Source organism: Equus caballus, chromosome 15 (genome assembly GCF_041296265.1).
Source record: "Equus caballus isolate H_3958 breed thoroughbred chromosome 15, TB-T2T, whole genome shotgun sequence".
Lineage (NCBI taxonomy): Eukaryota > Metazoa > Chordata > Mammalia > Perissodactyla > Equidae > Equus > Equus caballus.
In genome coordinates, this window is record NC_091698.1 from 43968429 (window position 1) to 43987930 (window position 19502).

At 45.0% G+C, this 19502-nt stretch overlaps 1 protein-coding gene across 6 annotated transcripts in view; it reads right to left on the bottom strand.

Moving 5' to 3' along the window:
* Positions 1 to 1068: 1068 nt before the first annotated feature.
* SEMA4F (ssemaphorin 4F) overlaps positions 1069 to 19502 on the bottom strand; it is a 106477-nt gene continuing 88043 nt past the window's right edge. For 3 of the 6 annotated variants that reach the window (XM_070235242.1, XM_070235243.1, XM_005599880.4), the window contains 9 exons: positions 9100 to 9219; positions 8851 to 9002; positions 8020 to 8198; positions 7658 to 7805; positions 7309 to 7531; positions 7059 to 7168; positions 6784 to 6944; positions 3695 to 3753; positions 1069 to 3438 (listed from right to left, as the gene is read on the bottom strand). In XM_070235242.1, coding sequence (XP_070091343.1) covers positions 2828 to 3438; positions 3695 to 3753; positions 6784 to 6944; positions 7059 to 7168; positions 7309 to 7531; positions 7658 to 7805; positions 8020 to 8198; positions 8851 to 9002; positions 9100 to 9219 — 1763 coding nt within the window. In that variant the 3' untranslated portion in view covers positions 1069 to 2827. Of the gene's footprint in view, positions 3439 to 3694; positions 3754 to 6783; positions 6945 to 7058; positions 7169 to 7308; positions 7532 to 7657; positions 7806 to 8019; positions 8199 to 8850; positions 9003 to 9099; positions 9220 to 18210; positions 18305 to 19502 lie in introns of all 6 variants that reach the window. The other 3 variants (XM_001916547.6, XM_005599879.4, XM_023618830.2) reach the window with 2 other exon arrangements.

Below are 19502 nucleotides of genomic sequence, written 5' to 3' on the forward strand. Positions count from 1 at the left end.
CAGGGCCCAGCAGATACTGAAAGGAGCCCTTTCCTGCCATCACTGAAGCCACCAGTCGACTTGTGGGGCTGAGGGGGAAAGGCAGTGAGTCAGCCTCCGGTTGGGTTAGGGCCAGTGGTGCGCTGGAGCTAGCTTGGCTCCTAAGAGCCAACAGTGAGCATCTCTTTCTGGCTCTACTTTCAGTAAGGTCACATGGGGAGCAACAGACCACTGGTTAGAGGCGATAAGCCCAGAGTCACAGTTTATGGACCAGAGCCAAAAACAGAGGGGAATTCAAGAGTGAGGACCAGAAAATAGGCAATCTTTGCAGTCTGGAAGTAAATACAAACACATCCATCCCCACCCCTCCTCCTGGTTGCTAAGGAACCCTGCACCTTTTCCAGCTCCCTCACCCCTGGGTTCTCTCCCATTCCACACCCCGACAGCCCAAAGATAATGCAATCAGTGATTCACACTATTTCTTTGGAGTGGATTTCACATTCCTGTGCTCTCACTCACTCTTGGGATTTGAACTTTCCACCATCTAAGATGCAACTCTCCCCTTCTTCACGCCTATTTCCATCATTCCTCATTTTTCCTAAATTCCTCATCCCATTTTCCTCCAATCAGAGCCAGTGTCCAAGAACCAAATGCCCCCAGTTCACTGTAGGTTGGTCCCTCCCCTCCTTGGAAAATTCTTCTCCTCCCCTCCTCACAGGAACCCCAGACCCCTCTGACATTTCTCATCTCCTTTCCTCCCCCAAAATGAAACTAACTCTTAACCTAGAGAGCAGAGTGAAGTGAGGATAAACTGAAGAACACGAGCCTTCCTCCATGCCCAGAGAGGAGGAGGAGCAGGGTCACTAAGGTCAGACACATCTGAGGATTATAAAAACTACAGGCCCTGCCTCCCAAAACCTAGACACTGGCAGCTAAGATCTGGCTAGAGATGACCCCAGACAGGACGTCTGTGTGAAGCAATGACCCTCCTTCCACCGAATGGGGCTTAAAGTTGCATGTGTCATGGGCATCAGATGGTTAAGCTATATGATTATGGCATAATGGGTCAATTTTTACAATAACGACCTCTACTGGTATAGATAGTGCTTTATTGTTTATGTGTTCTCTCAGTTAATCCTCGCAGCAACCCTGAGGTAGGTATTATTATCCCCACTTTACAGATGAGTAAACAAATGTTCCTGGGTTAGATTACTTGCTGAAGATCACACACTTATTAGTGACAAAGCCACTGATAATTCCAAACCCAAAGGGACTCTTTTGAGTAGTTCACAGGCTGCTGCCGAGGAAAGTAGAAGTGAAAACTTCAACTGGGAAGGGCTGGATCACTCACTGGAGCTCAAGGGGATCCCTCGCCAGGGATGAATGAGGCACATTCACAGGCCAAGACTGGAACTGAGCAGGAGAAGTCTAAAGCAGCTGAGAGTTGTGAAGCAGGAAGAGGTCTTAAAGTTTGGTGAGAGCTGACAGTGTCTTCAAATATGCACGGAGGCCAGCTTCCAGGGACTGGAGAAACAAGAGGGCCCCAGCGGCTGCAAGTCCAGGGGCTGGCCATGGGGCAGGTGTGGCTGGGCAGGAAGAGTTGCCGATGAGTGGCACCATCTCAGCTTGGCCAACACATGGTGACCTTGGGGCAGTGGTCCTGTACCTTTGTTAAGGCCTTGAGAATCTGATGGAGGCCATAAAACCTTCCCCCAGAAAAATACAGACATACATGTACAGACAACATTTTGCATACAATTTCAGGGAGTCCGTGGACCCCAAGTGGGGAACTCCTGCTTTAGGTCAAGGGTGTCACCCTGAGTAAAGTCACTGATACAAACCTATCTTTATGCAGCTGATATGTCCTGTAACTGTTCCCCTTTTGTCATCCTCTAACATTGAGAATGTCATGAAGTTTATTTTGAATGGGAGCTAAGGAAACGGGGTCCAGCCTACACGCCAGCCAGAGAAAGAGCAGCTGTGCATGGCAGTGGTGGTAGCCAGGAGGCAGAAACAAACAGAATGATGGGGTCACATGTATCACTGCCCTTCCACCCAGAAGGTCACTTTGGGAGTTTTTCTCTACTCAAGAGAAGGGTTGTGGGGGGGGGGGGGGGGGGAGGGCGGGGGTTGGGGCAGTGGTTTGTTTCCTTTAGAAAGGAAAGCCATTCCTCCACTGGCTACTGGGTCTAAAGTTCTGCAGGCAATGCCCACCATCCCAACCTTTTCCCTCCCTACCCCCCATGAACACACCTGAGCACTGGCCCAGTCATTCAAGGACATGAGGCCAGGTCTCCTATGAACACCCATGTATTTACACACGCTCTTTCATGGAAGAAGGAAAACTGGGATGGGAGGTCTCAGGGCAGAGATTCCACGCTGCAACACAGGGATCATGCACTCCCCACAGAGAATCAAATAAACTGGGAGAATCTGCAAAACCACCCCAGGACTCAGAGCACACTGGTCCCCAACCACCTCTATGGCTCTTCCTTCTGGCCAGGGTTCAACCAGAAAGCAAATTCATAGCCATGTTCTGTGCCCCGTCCCCAAACTAATGAGCCCAAGATAGTGGGCCAGGGCTAAAGCGGTCACAGGGATTCGGAGGGGAGGGGTGGGAAAAGTCTCGATTCACTGCAGAGAGCAGTTCTGATCTCTCATGAGAATCAGGAATCAGGTAAAGGCCTGGCCCCGAGCCCACCCAGGCCCAGAGAGGGCAGACATTGATCACTCAAAGGCCAAAGAGAACTCAGGGGCCAGGACAGGCTTCTAGGCCCAGTGATCCCCAGTTTCTCAATGGTCATTGCATTCTAGTGGTCACCATGCACTAGTGGTCACTTGCCCGGCCCTAGATGGATGTTTCATCACACGTGGCCAGAGGAGCCCCAGTTAGCCGAATGTGGGCTGGGCTCGGGCAAGGATCAAGCAGGAAGGGTGGAGGAAAGCCACCAAAGCCACTGCCCCTCTTGGCCAGGGCCAGGGGCAGCCGCTCATCTTCAGGAGAGGGGGAGGGAGGATCCTGGCTGTAGCTTGTGGTCCCAGATGGCGGGGCCCCCAGGTCCAAGCCCACCTTGTCTCTAGCCAGAAGTTCCCTCTGTCGCCGTCGCTGCTGACGCCGACCAATCAGGAGGAGAGTCAGGGATGCTGCAAGAACCCCCAGGAAGAAGCCGGCCAGTCCAGCCCACACTGTGTGGGCTCGGCCTGGGAGGCCCCGTTGGCTGCCCCATACCAAGCTGTAAGCAGCTACCACACGGGCTGCCCCACCCTCCTGACATTCACAGGCATATGCGCCCATGGCCCCTGGAGTTACCACCACCTCTAGCCCATCCCGCCGGGGGGTGAGTGCAGTCACTCCACTGGGCTGGTGCCACACACAGGACGCCCATGCTGAGCTTGGAGAACATGGCAAGACCACATGCGCAGCTGTAGCCACAGGAACTTCAAACACTACTGGGTGTTCTGCAAAGAGACAGCAGAGGCACAAAAAGTGGTGAGGCTATAGGTTGGGGATGTGATGGAGAGAAATGTGGAGTGATATCAGATATGAGAAGGGGCCATGGTGGACAAGCTAAAAAGGGGATTTCCAAAGAGGGTAAGGCCCTGGGTCACTGGCTGCTATATCTTCCAGGACCCAAGTTTTAAAGTGGGTCCAAAATGGACAACTTTCTAGCCCCTTTCCACCGACTCCACCCACATTTCCTTAAACCATACAGACCTCCAGGCTCTTTGGGACACAAAGAAGAGACATCTGCTGACTCTATGTCTTGGACCAGCCTATAAAGAAAAGAATACTTGGTAAATAAAGTGTCAACATCCCCTTCTACCCTCCTCAGTACCACTGAACATTCACTCACTCATTACAGCTCCCATCATCTCATAAATGACTCCCGGAATTATCAGTCAACATACTCTTCTCCACTAAATCTTCCCCCCCAAACCCTTATACTCCTCATGACAGTTGCCATGTCAAATCCTACATATATTTCTAGCAGACCACAGAGAATTAAATTTGTACTGGGTCTGTTAGAAAGATGCTTGGTGGATCCTTTAAGGGAAACATGGAAACTTCCAAGAAATGTAGCTGGTTGTCCACAACCACAAGATTTCTCTGGAAAAGAATATAAAAACTACAGCTTATTTTTTTCTGTTATTTAAGAGAAAGCAAACATCTTTGCCGTAAAAGCTAATCACAGTTCTGTGAGGGTCAGTGAGATGTTTTTTTCTTTCATAAAAGCTGCTTGTTTTTACATAGGAACTCTGTCTTCGACAACTGTCGATATATATTGGCCTCTAATGGATCTGTTTCAAAAAAGACAATCCTGCTACTTCCAGGATTTGGGTGGAATGTGTCTGACAGAGGGATAGCAAGACAGACTGCTCACTTTGAACTCCCTGGCACCACTTCCAGAAAGAGGGAGGCCAGTGAGATCTCTACTGCACCGTTAGTGAAGACGAGGTAACCAGGCAGAAGTTTGGTCTGAACACACAAAAGCTGCAACCAAAGACAGACTCTGTTTGAGTGTGAACTCCTTCAATATGAATTGAAGCCCTTGAAATGAGCTCTAAGACTGGTATGAATACATTAAAGCCTCCTGGGTAAAACCAAGGTTGCTTAGTCTAGCTGAGAGCGGGGAGCATGGGAAGGCTATATGTGCAGCTACAGCTGCAGGAACTTCATAATCTCTGTTTTCCTCCCTTGTATGAACTGAGGTATGGAGGATAGAGTGCACAGAAGTACCCACTTGGAAATTTCTTGTATTACCAAGAAATACACTGGCATATACACACACCTCACATCCCACACACACATATACATCTTAAGGGGACCCTGAGGCTCAAGTACACAGGATACCCAAGAACAATGAAATCTTATTTTAATGGATATTAAAACAATAAAGGAAAGAATAAGGCACTTGCTTTTGTCTTAGACAATTAAAAGTTCTCCCCAGAGGGGCTGGCCCGGTGGCCGAGTGGTTAAGTCTGTGCGCTCCGCTGCAGGCGGCCCAGTGTTTCGTTGGTTCGAATCCTGGGCACGGACATGGCACTGCTCATCAAACCACGCTGAGGCAGCGTCCCACATGCTACAACTAGAAGGACCCACAACGAAGAATATACAACTATGTACTGGGGGACTTTGGGGAGAAAAAGGAAAAAATAAAATCTTTTAAAAAAAAAAAAAAAAGTTCTCCCCAGAGAAACTAAAAGACCAGGTCAAAATTCTTAACCAAAAATGGATTCCCAGAGACAAATATTTTTCTTCTAAAATATTTGTCACCATGGGGTTCAGTAATATGTACAAATATACTGTAAATTAACTGGGCTTCAAATAGGAAATCTCAAAGTCGTTTAAAAAAAACTTTCCAAACAACCACTTAAAAATACTTCACTGAAGGGGAATCTCAGTTAAAGATTAAAAGACTTAAGAAGCATACCAACCAATTACAATTGATGGACATTATTTGGATCCTGATTTAAGCAAACTATTTTTAAGTATATGCAATTGGGAAAATTGGAACATTGGTTGGATAGTTGATGGCATTAAAAAATTAAGTTTTTGGCATGATCATGATAACATGGTTATGTTTTTAAAAAGCCCTTCTGTGTTGGACATACACACAGAAAGATTTATAGAAAAAGTGATATGATGCTTGAGATGTGCTTTAAAATAATTGGGAGTGATTGAGGGTATTGATAAAACACGATTAGCCATGGGAATTCATTATACTATTCTCTCTACTTTTGAATGTCTGAAATTCCCTATAACAAAATTTTTTTAAGAGAGTCCTTATCTGGTAGAGATATATATTGAAATATTTTAGATGAATATGATGTCAGGGATTTGCTTCAATGTGACATACATTTTTAAGCTAGCTGCCAAGTGGAAAATGGATGGTAGGAGCCCCAAATGGACAAAAGGTGACCAATTAGGAGATTATTAAAGTAATCAGTTAAGAAGAGATGATGGTTTGGATTAGAGCGATAGCAGTAGAGATGGAGGGAAGTGGGTGTGGACTGAGGATGGTTTGGAGCTACAGTCAGTATAAATTGCAACACAATGTGGGAAATTTCTGGCTTAAGCAACTGGATGGATAGAGCTCCCTTTTCTGAGATAAGGAAAACCAGAGGAGAAGCATGTGAGGGAAAAAGGACACAGTGCATGCTAAGACTTGCTAAGTTTGAGTTGCCTGTGAAGCATCCAAGGGGAATATCAAATAGGCAGTTGGATAGGGAATTCTGAAGCTCAGCTAAAGATACATCCGTGGTTGTCATTAGCACTCAGACAGTGTTGAAATAATGGGAGTGAAATAGCCTGGAGAGCGTGTGGAAGTGCAAAGAGGACTGAATCTTGAGGAACATCAACATTCAGAAGTTGGATGGAAAAGGAATCAGTTAGGGAGACAGGCAGGTCAGACAGGGAGGAAAACCAGGAGAATGCAATCATAGAAGTCAAGAGGAAAGAAAATTTCAAGGAAGGAGAGAGTAGTCAACTGTGAAAACACTTCTGAGAGCTCTTGTAAAATGAAAACTGAGAAGCGTATAGCAACATGGAGGTCAATCACATGGTCTGGGCAGGTCCTGCAGAGAGGCAAGGACATTGATGAGGCAGCACCAGATGGAAAGACAGATGAGTTAGTATGGACTGACAGATGGACACACAAGTGCCACTAACAGAGAGAATAAACACACACACACACACACAGACACACAGATAGGGCAGCACTAACAGATGAAAAACAGACATAGACATATGGATGGGCCAGAGCCCTGGGACAGCAGGCAAGAGACAAGCATAGACACACTCACCCTCCATGCGCCCCAGCATGGGCCACACACGCATCTAGCCGGAAGCTCCAGGCACAGACAGGGTCTTGGGCCAGGATGCACTCTGAGCAGCTCTGGAGACGGCCACAGTTGGTTGTATTCACTTGTGTCACCTCGGTATGGGAGCCAACCAGGAGCCAGCTCTATAGAAGGGGAGTGAGGAAGAGGAATATGCTGGATCTCCCAGACCCCAGGGTCACAAACTGGCTCTGGATTCAGATGTCTCCCCACCAGACTCCCCAAAATCTACAACTCACTTGATACAATTTCATATTCTCAACTGGCTGTGGCTCTGGGAATAAAGCCAGATCCTCAAGGACGCTGAGCTGGGCTCCAATCCGCACTGCTCGGTGGAGGTGTCCATCCTCTAGAAAGCAGGCAAGGGGCAAGACATGATGACATAACCATACCTGTGCCTGGGACTCTGACACCTGTATGTATGGGACCCTCTCTGTGACGAGAGCATGTGTGCACTGGACGGGCAACTTGCTTGACTATTAAACATACCTGTCCCTAGGTAAAGCACATCATACTCTTTCCCTGAGAGGCTGGTCACCCTGTGGGCCACAACTCTGAGATAGCCTGTATCTGTAGTGACCAGCAGGGGGTGGCCATCAGCTGGAAACACTGGCCTGTCCATGAGTGGGTGGTCCCGGATGAAGGTGAGCACTCGGTCAGGCAGAGAGAGTGAGGAGCCAAACTGCTGGAGCTTCATGTTGTTGGTGATGCACTAGAGGAGACATAGCATGGGTGACAAAGTTTCCCAAGGGCCAGGAAGTGCCATGATGCTTAGTTGGGCTCTTGCCCTAATGGGACAATTCAGGCATGGGGTGAAGCGCTGCCCCAGCCCCCTCACCTCTCCGGGCCTGGGCTGGGGTACATCATTGTCCATGACAGGCAGTCCCCTGTTGCAGTCATGTTTCAGCTCTCTGAAGGGCCCATTCAGCACTGACCGAATGTCTTGTGGTCGGAAGGCACAGATAGCAGAGATAGCAGCCCCCTCCCTGGAAGAGTCACAGGTTGGAGCCAGATATTTGGAAGGAACTAGGGGACAGCAACTCATCCCCTGTCAAATGAGATGCCACACAGTCTGCTCCAGGGCAGAGGCAGCAGGGCTCCAGGGAGAGTCCACCCTCTCTGGAGGAGATAGCGCTGACCCTGTGCCAACCCCACGTATCTCCCACCCTGTAATTCTCCTCCACACTAGGACCCCCTCACCACTGAGAGGAAAAGATGCCGTAAAAGATGGGGGTCCTCAATCCATGCTCAGGTCGAAGAATGGCCATGTCTTGCAGGACACTGGAGGCCCGGCCATGCTCAGGCCCTGGACATAGCAGGTCAGCCTTCAGAAACGTCGTCCACCTCTGCTGAAGGGTCTTCCGGCCCCCAAGGTCCCCCTGGGGTAACAAGCGAATGGGAAATTCTCTTTAGAAGACCAACACTGGGGGCAGCGTGTGAACACCAATACAAGATTCCCCCTGACTTTAGGGCAGACACAAACAGATGGGGAGCCGGATGCAGAGAAATGCAAGAACAGAGACACAGACAGAGCAACTGCAGAGGATAATGAGATAGAGGGGTGGACAGGTCACAATAACAATGACAGTGACTAAGTTCATTGTGCATTTATGAAGCACTGTACCATGCACTTTACATAAATTACCTCATTTAGTCCTCAAAACAACACTTATCTCTAGGGGTATTCATATCCTTATCTTACAGATGAGGTTCAAAGATACTCAAGAACTTGCCCAGAGTCACAGAGGCAGTAAGTGGTAAAGCTGGGACTTGAACCCAGGTCTGTCAACAGTTTCTGCCTTCAATTTCTACACTAGTCCACCTCCTGGGACAGTGTGTCACAAGGGTAATTATGAGGTTCAAAGAGGCCAGAGCCCTTTCCCCAAATTCCTCAAGCTCCCAGAAAAGAATTTAAGGCAGAGGAAAAAAGGAGACAGAGGAGATATGCAAAGACAGAGATTCAGAGAAGAAAAGACAAGAAGACAGGCAGAGCAGGAGATGACAAATAGACAGCTGGGATTGGGGTCTCACCGCACACACACGGGCCACCCGCGGGACCTTAATGCGCTCGTATGAGTCAAATGCTCGGGAAGTCTCCGTAAAGAAGAAGTAGATTTCATCATCTCCATCTTCATCTCCCCACTCGGCTGGGCTCAAGGCCACCGCTGCGACAAAGGCTGGGGCTGGGGAGACCAGCGGCCTCAGATCCCACAGACACAGCCTGGGGCCACCCGGCCTCCGCCCACTCTGTCCCGGGAGCATCCCTCCCCCTCTCCCCACCGTTAAGCCAGGATGGCAAGGTCTCTGTCCGAATCCAGTCCTCAGCTCGACCCACAGCCCGGGAGATAATCGGCTCCGTCCCCAGGTAGTTTTTCACAGTGGCAGCATAGAGGACCCCCCCTGCAGGGCGACAGGGAGGAGAGGGGCTGTCAGGGACCCACTGAGGGAAGCAAAAGGGGTCACAGGCAGAGCAGGGAATAAAGCAGGGGCAGGAACTCTCAGGGGCTGAGCACCTGTTAGTGCAGGGCACTGCTAAGCACATGATAGGCATCACCCTGCTTGAAACCAAGGGAGAAATGAAGTGCTCCAGGGCAATAAGGGAACACAGCGGAATGCTGATGTGCAAGAAGGGAGAATAAAGGCTGCCCTCTGGAAACCAGGCTTCTTTGATTGCTGGTTTGTTTTTTGTTGTTGCTGTTTTAGGGAGATCGCTACCCTGTAATATACTAATTATACTGTGACTCTCCAGGAAGGGAGTTTGCTTTGCCAGCATGTCCCAATCTTACTTAAGTTCTCCCACGATGGGAAATGTCTGAGGGAACTAGTGTTCTTGCTAACACTAGTGAGTGTACACTGCTCTGGAACAAGTCACAACTTTGGGGTATACCAGCATCACTAGGGGAATTGATCAAAATGCAGACTCCTGAGCCCCCTGCCCAGCAATTCTCCCTCAAGAGAGCGGGGGGGGGGCGGCGGTGGACCAAGAACTGTGTTTCGAACAAGCAGTCACATTTATTCTGATGCGGGTGTTCAGGACCTCACTTTGAGATGAATCAGCCTGGGGGATTAATGGAGCTTTCACAGCCAGCCTGGGGAAGCAATGAAGAGGCAGATCCTCCCTCCTGGTACAGCGGAGGGGCAGAGGCGCTCTAGGGATGGGGCGATTAGAGAAGAGGGAAATCACAGCCACTGTGGGAAGGAAGGGAAGGTACGGCTCTGTGGTTTGAATGTGAGAGAACTGTAATCACTCTGAGTGATTACACCCTGAGGCCAAGGACTTGGATGTGAGTAGGAGAAAATGATTCCCAGGGTCGTAGAAGGTCACAAACCCCCTAGAGGAGTTCTGAGTATCATGGGGACTCTGGAGACAACGGTGTGGTATTCCTCACCACATCGGTGTGGCATTCCTCACCACCTACTATGTACGAGGCACTGTGCCGGGGGCTCTGCACATCACTGCCCCCAAGAATTTCCATTTGAGTCTGAAAGACAAACGTGTAATCAGATACCAGGAGGCGTGGACTCATAGATGTATGTGAGAGCACAGAGGAGGACCCAGCCTGCTACCTGTGGGAGCAGCATCTCAGAGGTGATGTCCGAGCTGAGTCTGAAGAATGAGCAATTTCAAGGAGGAAGATAAGCAAGTGGGGAAGCAGGGCGCCATGTTCAGGGATGTGGGGCACAGGGGACACAGGCCAAGTGGGCAAAGAGGAAGCTGGAGGTGTAGAGATGGGCACCCAGTTGGGATGAGCCTGCTCTGCCATGCCAGGGAATGTGGACTTTATCTTACAAGGAAGAGCAAAACTTCAGAGATTTTCTTAAGGAGGAGAGTGACATAATCATTTTTGGTTTTTAAGAAGATAAGTGCTGGTAAAAGGCCATTTGCACAGCCCAGACAAGAGTAGAGGGGCCCTGAACTAAGGCAGTGACAGAGAGAATAAAGAAGACAGATCTGAGAGAGATTTCTGAGGTAGAATCCATTAACAAGATTTGAAAATCAACTGAACATGAGATGTGCAAGAATGGAGTAAAATAATGTCTCTAAGGCTTCCAGCTGATAAGATGGCTGATAGCAGATGGTGCTATTATGAACCAAGCCAGGAAACAATAGCAGCAGGCCCATAAAGGAGGTAGCTGGAGAGGAAGCGAGTTCAGATGTTGGACATGCTAAGGTTGAAGTACTTTCAGGAGATCTGGTCCGAGATATTGGAAGGTAATCAAACAGAAGGGTCTGGGCAGCAGGGCCAGAGTCAGGCAACTTGGGAGTGATGTTTAAGTCATGACATAAGTGTGACAGCCAGGGAGAAAGGGAAAGCCCTGGGACACCACTATTTAAGGGGAGAAGATACTGAAGGCAAACCAGAAGATCAAATCAGAGAGGCTGGAGAAGCAAGAAAGGTGGGTGTGCTGGAAGCCAGTGCATGGTAACCCAGCAAGAGCCATGGGGGTTCTTTGTGCACACTGAAGGGAGTGCAGAGACTAGGGCCACTTTGAGGGGAGCATGATCATCCTGGGGTCACAGATGCTCACATGAAGCTGCACGTTGCAGGCACTGGAAAAATAACCACTAGTAATAGAAACACTTTATGCAGAGCAAAAAGGGTCAGGAGGCCTCTGAGGCAGCAGTGGAGGGTCAGAAACCCCCTTGTGGGTTGGGGAGGGGAGATTATGCTATCACTTGAGATCGCGAAAAGAATCCAAGGATTGTGGAGCCCGGAAGGCTTGGGTTTGAACTCTGAATACTTATTAGTAGCATGATCTTGAGCAAACTAACCATCTTAAGCCTCAAGTTTCTCAAACGTAGAAAGGATAATAACACCCTCCCTTCAGAGCAGTGCTGAGGGTTAAATGAGATAACAAACACAGAGCCCCAGGCAGGGCCTGGTGCATGGCTGGCATTCAATACATGTTAGTTACAGCTCCCTATGAACCCTCAAAGGGCCATATGCTCGATTTGCTGCCAGAAGGGTTGGTGGGGGGAGGGGGGTCGACAACAACTGTAAAATGGCTTCCTATTCCCTTCCAGAGTATTTCATGAGGGAGAAAAACAGCTTTTGGGCAAAGGTCCTGGCAGCAAATGGAGCAGCAAATAAGCCAATCATCTGTACCTCCAAAGGGGAGAAAAAGCTGATACAGAAGCCAGAGCTGGAATGAAAAATTTCCCTAAGAGCATTATACACAAACCGCTCTAAAACCAAACTCTGGCAGAGGCTGTGTCATGGATACCCTGAGAACGGAGGGAGATGAGGTGGAGGAGACGGTTAATGAATATTTTGGGAACATGACTTGGTGTATGGGGGGCAAGGCGGGTACAATCATAAATATTCTGGAAACAGTAAAGGACCACAGATAACCAGGCAAGCGGTGGATGGAGGTAAAGGGTCCTAAAACTTTCTAAGGCATCAGTGAGGACAGTCAGCAACTCTGGAGCCTAGAATTGCAAAGGGTCACTGACACTAAGAGACAGCAGGAGGGATCAGACACTTTGGGAGGAAGTTGCGGGGTTCCAGGTGTTCCAAGAGTACCAAGGGACTTGCAACACAGTCTTACACACACACACACACTGGAGAAGGAAGAGCAGCCATCGCAGTCAAGAAGAGTTGAAATCCATAGGAGGGCAAAGGCTCACCACATGTCTTAGCTTCTCCAGGAGAGTTTCAATTCCCAATCATCTGTGACTGTTCATATAACAAAATATCCCTGTATGTCCAGTTGTTTGGCAAATTACCACTGAATAGATCGAGTCAGTAAACCTCAACATACACATTTGCTATTGGCAAAAGATGACGTGCAAAGGAGAGTGATGCCCACAGTGCTGAGTTCAGTGAATAAGCTTGTTAGAACAAAAGATCGGGTACAATTCAACCCTATTTTTTAAAAAATAAGTATACATGTCTGTGGGCATAGGAAAGATTGTTGAAGGAGCTACAATTCTACAGTGTTAACGATATTTGTTTCTGACTAATGAAATTACAAGTGATTTTTATTCTCTCCTTTATACTTTTTTTGTACGCACTGAATGTTTTTTGTAGTCAGCATCTTTTAATTTTATAACCTGAAAACTTAAGATATTTTCATTTTGGAAATACAAAAAATAAAGATTGAAAGCTGCAAGAGGTGAAGAATCACAATTATCTGTGGAATCTGGGCAAGTAGATATGTACTTGCCCAGATGTAAAGCCTGTGAACACAGGCCTCCCAGATGTGTTAGAATACGACGCTGACAGGCCAAGGTAATATCAAGGCAGTGAATATTTCACCGCACCCTGAGGGGTTCAAAGTTTCACTTCAGTATCAACATGATCACCTTTAAAGAAGGCTTACAGTAGGAATTACCATTCATTAGCTTTAAAAAGAGGATTTTAAACATGCCCTTGCCTTCCGTCCTCCACTCCCTTTTCTTCTCCTGGTCAGACCTTTGCAGGATAGCTAGCTCCTACTCGAACAGTCTCTATCTCCTTAGCTAAGGATTGGGCCAGCTAGATACCTTTTTTAAAATAGCCTATCATTAGGACATAATTAGATAGTTAGAGATGCAGTGTTTACTCTACCTTTTTCTCTTGGCCAGATAGCATTTCTATAACTGTCTTGTTTCCGTGTGTGAATGCTAGTCTTGGGGCAGACACACCTAGATTTAAGAGGTAGCCTTGGACTCAAAATGCTGGCAGCTCCCAGTGTGTGCAGAATGTTTGCAGTGCTCCCCAGCAGATGCAGTAATCACAAGATGCAATGAAACCAAAAGGAGATGATAAAACCCCAGGACAGCTTCCCAATGAGAAAGAGCAAAAGCTCCCTCCTTCTGCTCTTCTTGATAAAAGCCCTATTTATTATAGGATGTGACAGAGAAGATCAAAGATGCTGACTGCTGTTGGGTACCTGGGTGAATAATGGAACTATGTACTCAGAAGAGGGGCCACTTGAGGTGGAGGAGCATATTAGGGGGAGTTGAGTGACAATGACGAGCCCAGTTTGGGACATACTGATTTTGAGATTCCTGTGGGACATCCCAAGTGGAGACATCTGGAAGGCAGTTGGATATGTGGGCTGTAGCTCCAGATAATGTCTGAGAAGCATCTGAATGCAGTGGAAACAGAATCCACTGGGCTGGTTTGGAGAGATATGGAAGGCATCAGACTTGGGAGGCATCAGAATGCAGGGAAAACAGACTTCCATGGGGCTGGTTGAGATCACAACCATGTAGAATGAGAAGAGCAGAGGATCTTGGGTGGAAGTCTAAGGAACCCCACCATTTAAAGGATGGGCAGAAGACAAAGTCCCTACAAAGGGACCGAGAGCCTTAAGTTAATGTGAACATTACTGTCAAAATAATTGCAGTTTTCCAAATTTGAATAGTACAAAAAGAGACACTGAGATCATTTCGTTCATTTTATCTAAGTGCAGTGGACATAAATGTCATATTTGAAGACAAGATTTCTGAGGCTTTTCCCAAAAAGAAATGTAAGTACCAATAAACACATGAAAAGTTGTTCAACCTCACTAACAGAAAAGCAAATCAAAATATACATCAAACTGGACTTGGAGGAGGTCACTGTTTGTATGTTTATTAAGCATATTCTTCGGGGCTGATAAGGGTGCAATGAAACGGGCCCTCACATCACTGCTGACGGCACTAATTGGAGAGCAATTTGGCCAAATCCATCCAGCACCATAAAAGTCTATACACCCTTTGGCCTAGTAAGTCTACTTTTTGGATTGATTCACATGCAATTAATCAGACTCATGCAAAGGATTTATGTAAAAGGATTTCTTCTGCAGTATTATTTATAAAAGCAATAATTTACTTTAAAATTTGAATGTATAATTATATGGGAATAATTAAATTGTGCTACACTCATATGATGGAAGAGTAGGAAATGACTAAAAATCATGTTTTGAATAATTAATTTCTATAATGAGAAAATGCTCAGTATACAATACTAAGTGAAATATGCATGATAATTCCAATTTATTATAAACACACACACACAGTAGAAGAAAATACTCCAAAATAATAATAGTTGTTATCTGGTGATGATTGAATTATAAGTAAACTTTTCATTTTCTTCTTTATACATTTCTATATTTTCTCAATTTTCTACAATGCACATTGTAATTTTTATAATTTAAAATAAGAAATATTCCTGCTATTATATTTAATAATATTTTCATTACTAAAATCTCTTCTTTTAATTTCAAAATATCTCTCTATCCTTAAGGACATTTTTACAGATCCCAACTGGGAATTTTGGTTCTAGCTCCTACATACTGTTGCCACTATTTTCTATACTGCTTTTTTCAAAACAGAGGGGCAGCAGGACATAATGGAGCAACATTGAAAGTTCCAATTGAATACTGGCACTGATGTTAGATCAAGAAAAAAATTTAAATTATAGCCTTATAAAGTAAGAACCTCAGAGGAAATTTACAATATTGGTATTGACTGTGATTTGGATCTGAGACAGAAAGAGACATGGATGTTCTATGTTAACTGTCTAAAGCTAGCCATTCCGAACTGTTACAAAGTAATTTCTGACCACTTCCATCAATTACCAGCTGAAGGGCAACCCTGAATTTCATTATCTGAAAAAAAAAAAAGACTTGAAACCGTTTTGAAAACGTTCTTTGTCATGCAATAATCTTATTTATGAAATTTTTGTTCTTAAACCACTAATGCGAATCCACTTGCTGACTGGAACACAGAAATTACATGCAGAAGATTGAATATACTTAAGATTGCTGCTTGAAACAAAGAAAGTAGGATAACTGATTATCTTAGATTGTTACATTTGAGAAGTCATTTTGTTGATAAACAATTATGTAGAATCAAGAGACATTCACAACTGCTAACACTGAGAGATCTTTCTTAATGATCCCGGTGACTGGCTCAGAGTTTTGCCAAAGATGCTTGAGAAAAGTCAATAAAAATAAACTTTGATTAAATGGTTTTATTCAAACGTGTCTGAGTATAAACAAAGTCTCATCAATTTCAATTGTAGATGAATGATAAAAATGACAAACCAAATATTGAATTTACTACATATGTACTTTATGTTCATTTTCAAAAACTTTTATGTTATTTTACTTTTCAGAAAAGGTAAGTCATTAACTGTATGACTAGGAATGATTTAATTTATATAGCTTTTAAGACTTTCCCTATAAATAAAGTCATGCATAGGAAAAAAATTTCATTGTTAGATCCTATATCCCGATTTTTGTTTTTCATAAAATATTGCCCAAAAGTATAAGTAAAAAATAACTTTATGATAAAGTTTGCAGTAAAAGTCAGTGAAGAAAGAAAAAACAGTGTGATGAATGATGCTGAGTCAACTGATTAGCTAATCAGGAAAAATTAATTTAGATTCTCATCTCATGCGATTCATCAAAGTAAGTTTCAAACAGATCCAAGAGTTAAATGTTTGGGGAAAAAAATTTTAAGAAGAAACTTTTATCTGCTGTCTAACTGAAGGATTTAGCTTTAAAAAATATAACCACATGGGGCCGGCGGGGTGGTACAGCAAGTGCACACGTTCTGATTTGGTGGCTTGGGGTTCGCCAGTTCAGATCCCGGGTGTGGACACGGCACCGCTTGGCAAGCCATGCTGTGGTAGGTGTCCCACATATAAAGTAGAGGAAGATTGTCAGCACGGTTGTCAGCTCAGGGCCAGTCTTCCTCAGAAAAAAGAGGAAGATTGGCAGGAGATGTTAGCTCAGGGCTAACCTTCCTCAAAAAAAAAAAAAAAAAAAATATATATATATATATATATATTCACAAAGGAAAACATATGGATTGGAACACTAATATCCCACCTGATAATTGGCCCAAGAACATGAGCAGAGGATTTACCAAAGAAGAAATAGAAATAAGTACTAAACCATGAAAAATGTTCAACTTCACTAATATTCAAAGAAATATAAACTAAAATAAGGTGTCATTATTATTCTCAAATTAGCAAAGATTTTTTTACATACATTCTGGTGAAGTTTATGTGAGAAAAAAAACACTCATTCACTGCTGATTTAGGGTGTAAACTGATACACCCTTTCTAAAAACTCAATTAGCAATAGATAATGAGACACAAAATGTTCACACCCTTTGATACAGTAAACCATTTCCAGGAATCTTAAGGAGACAATTTAAAATGAGGATAAAAATTCATGCACAAAAATGTGCATTACAGTGTTATGGATAATAGCAAAAACTTTGAAGTAAACTAAATAAACCTGAAAAACTTTAACTTATAAATAAATGATTTGGAATTTTTTAACTAAATTATGGTATGCTTACATGATGTGTAGCATGATGTCATTAAAAATTTTCTTTACAAAGAATTTGTAAATTATATAGCAATGCCTACGACATAAAAGTTACATGACAAAATTCAAAATTATATCCATGTAGCATGACATTTCAAAGTTTTATAATATATTCATAAAATCTCTATTAACTTGCTTGTTTTACACTATTATGAGAAAATGGCTGAATGCTCCCTGAATTTGGGGGGTATATGTGGAGTGGTCTAACCTAAAACACAGGCCATGTAGCAAACAAACGATTCACTTTGTGGCTACTGAAGAATTAGGCAGTCACTCTCCTGACAAGATTTAGGCATGATCTGTGACATTCCACACTTGAGCAACTGTATATAGCTTGTTCAAAGGAAATAACAGCAGCAGTCTACTTAGTAGTCATGACTGATTCCTCTGAGCAACAAAGGACTGACCAGAAAAATACGTGTGCATGAGTTATATGCATGTGCACATACACATTAAAAAGGCTAGAGGGAAATATCCTAAAATATTAGCAGTGGTTTTTGAGTAGAGATAACTGTACTAATAAGGGAGCCACTAGACACATGTGGCTATCTACATTTAAATTAAAATTAAATAAAATTTAAAATTCCTTCCTTCAGTCACACTAGTCACATTTCAAGGGCTCAAAAGCCACAGGTAGCTAGTGGCTACTGTATCGGATAGCACAGATATAGAACATTTCCACTGTCACACAAAGGTCTTTTCAACAGTGCTGTTATAGAAGATTTCCTATGTCCTTCTTCATACTTTTTCCAAATTTATTACAATATGCATTGTAGTAGATTCCTCTTATAAACAGAAAGAAACACTATGAATAAAGAAAATGAGGTTAACAGAGGAAAGACACACACTAGAGATGCAGAGAACACATTCTCTAGAGAGAATCCAGGGAAATAATACTCTGTGGGGAAAAGCAGGAGGTCACAAGCACTCTGGGAAGAACAGGAAAGGCTAGAAAGAGAAATGGGAATAATAGACATTCCAAGGAAAGGAAAGAAAGGACACAGAAATTTCAACAGCAGGGGTGGGAAGAAAGCAATTATAGCAAGAAGTCACAGGTTCTTGTCTCTCCCCACTCACCAGCCATTACAGCTGCTGACCGCTGAGCTGGCTCAAAAGGACATTTCCCCCGGCCACTCTCAAGTCTTTCAACCTGCTGGAAACTGGACACATCCTACAGACCAGAAGGGGGCAATTGGTTTAGGGGTCACGAGGAGGTTCATGGTGAGAATTACAAAATGGTCAGATGAAGGAAAAGCCCAATTCCCATTCATCTCCCATTCCTCTGCTACCATTCCCTTATTCCTAGTCTGCTATTCCTGATGGCCCCACCCATTCTTGCATTTCCCACCTCTGCCATCCCTCTTTTCATCAGTTTATTCCTCTTTCCTCAATTTCCCTAGTACCCAACACCCTCAAGCCCTGATGAAAGAACCCCTACGATGCCCCTAGAAGACACTAAAAGGCTGAAAGGCAGATCTTTGCTCTGAAATGCTGCTGAACTGCAGGGTTTGCAACTGGCTGGAAGTGTGCTACAGAACATGGAGGACCTGGGACGAAAGCAGGCCTCCTGAGGGCTGGAGCCCTTAAGAAGAGTAAGGAAAGTACAGGCTGATAATAGGACCATCTGAAACCCAGGGGTCTAGAGAAGGGCCCTCCTCCCCTTACTCCCATCCCAAGAATGAAAGACAGGACCAGAGTCAAGGATACAGAGAAGCAGGGAAGGGAATCTGCAAAGTCAGTGAAGACCTGAAGCTCAGGTCAGAATTTGAGGATTTGGTTAAGTGCCTTCCTCATCCAGGGACTCCAGAGGGACTGACCTGGGCAGGAAGTGAGAAGTGTAAGAGTTCCACCAGGGCCAGCCAGAAATTACCTTAGCTGAGCATCCAGCATTAAGAGAGGCTTCAAGATAACATCCAAAAATGGAATGGAGGATTTCAACCTGGGACTAACACGGCAGTTAACTGTGGCTGGTTAGGAATCAAAGTTATCGCATAGAAGTGCCAGGCATGACATCTCTAGTTCACAAATGAAGGTGACATACGGTGTTGCTGGAGCCTAATTACTTTGATGGTAGTTGGAGTAGCAACATAGATATCCCCTGAGCATCAGTATACCACTGGCCCATTCTGACTGCTCATTTACTTGCTATAGTTGGCAAACAATGTTTTATTTTACTGAGAGTCTTGAAGGACGCCTGTTAAAATCAGATGTGATCTGAAGTCCCCAAAAAGGGAATACTGGGTCAAGAGAGTTTCTGGAATGGAGGACCCCAGGGAGGCACAAGCACCTCACTTGTGAGGCAGTGGGAGCATCCTAACCTAAGGAGAAAGATGACAGTTCAGTGAGAGATTACCAAGATGTCTGGGGCA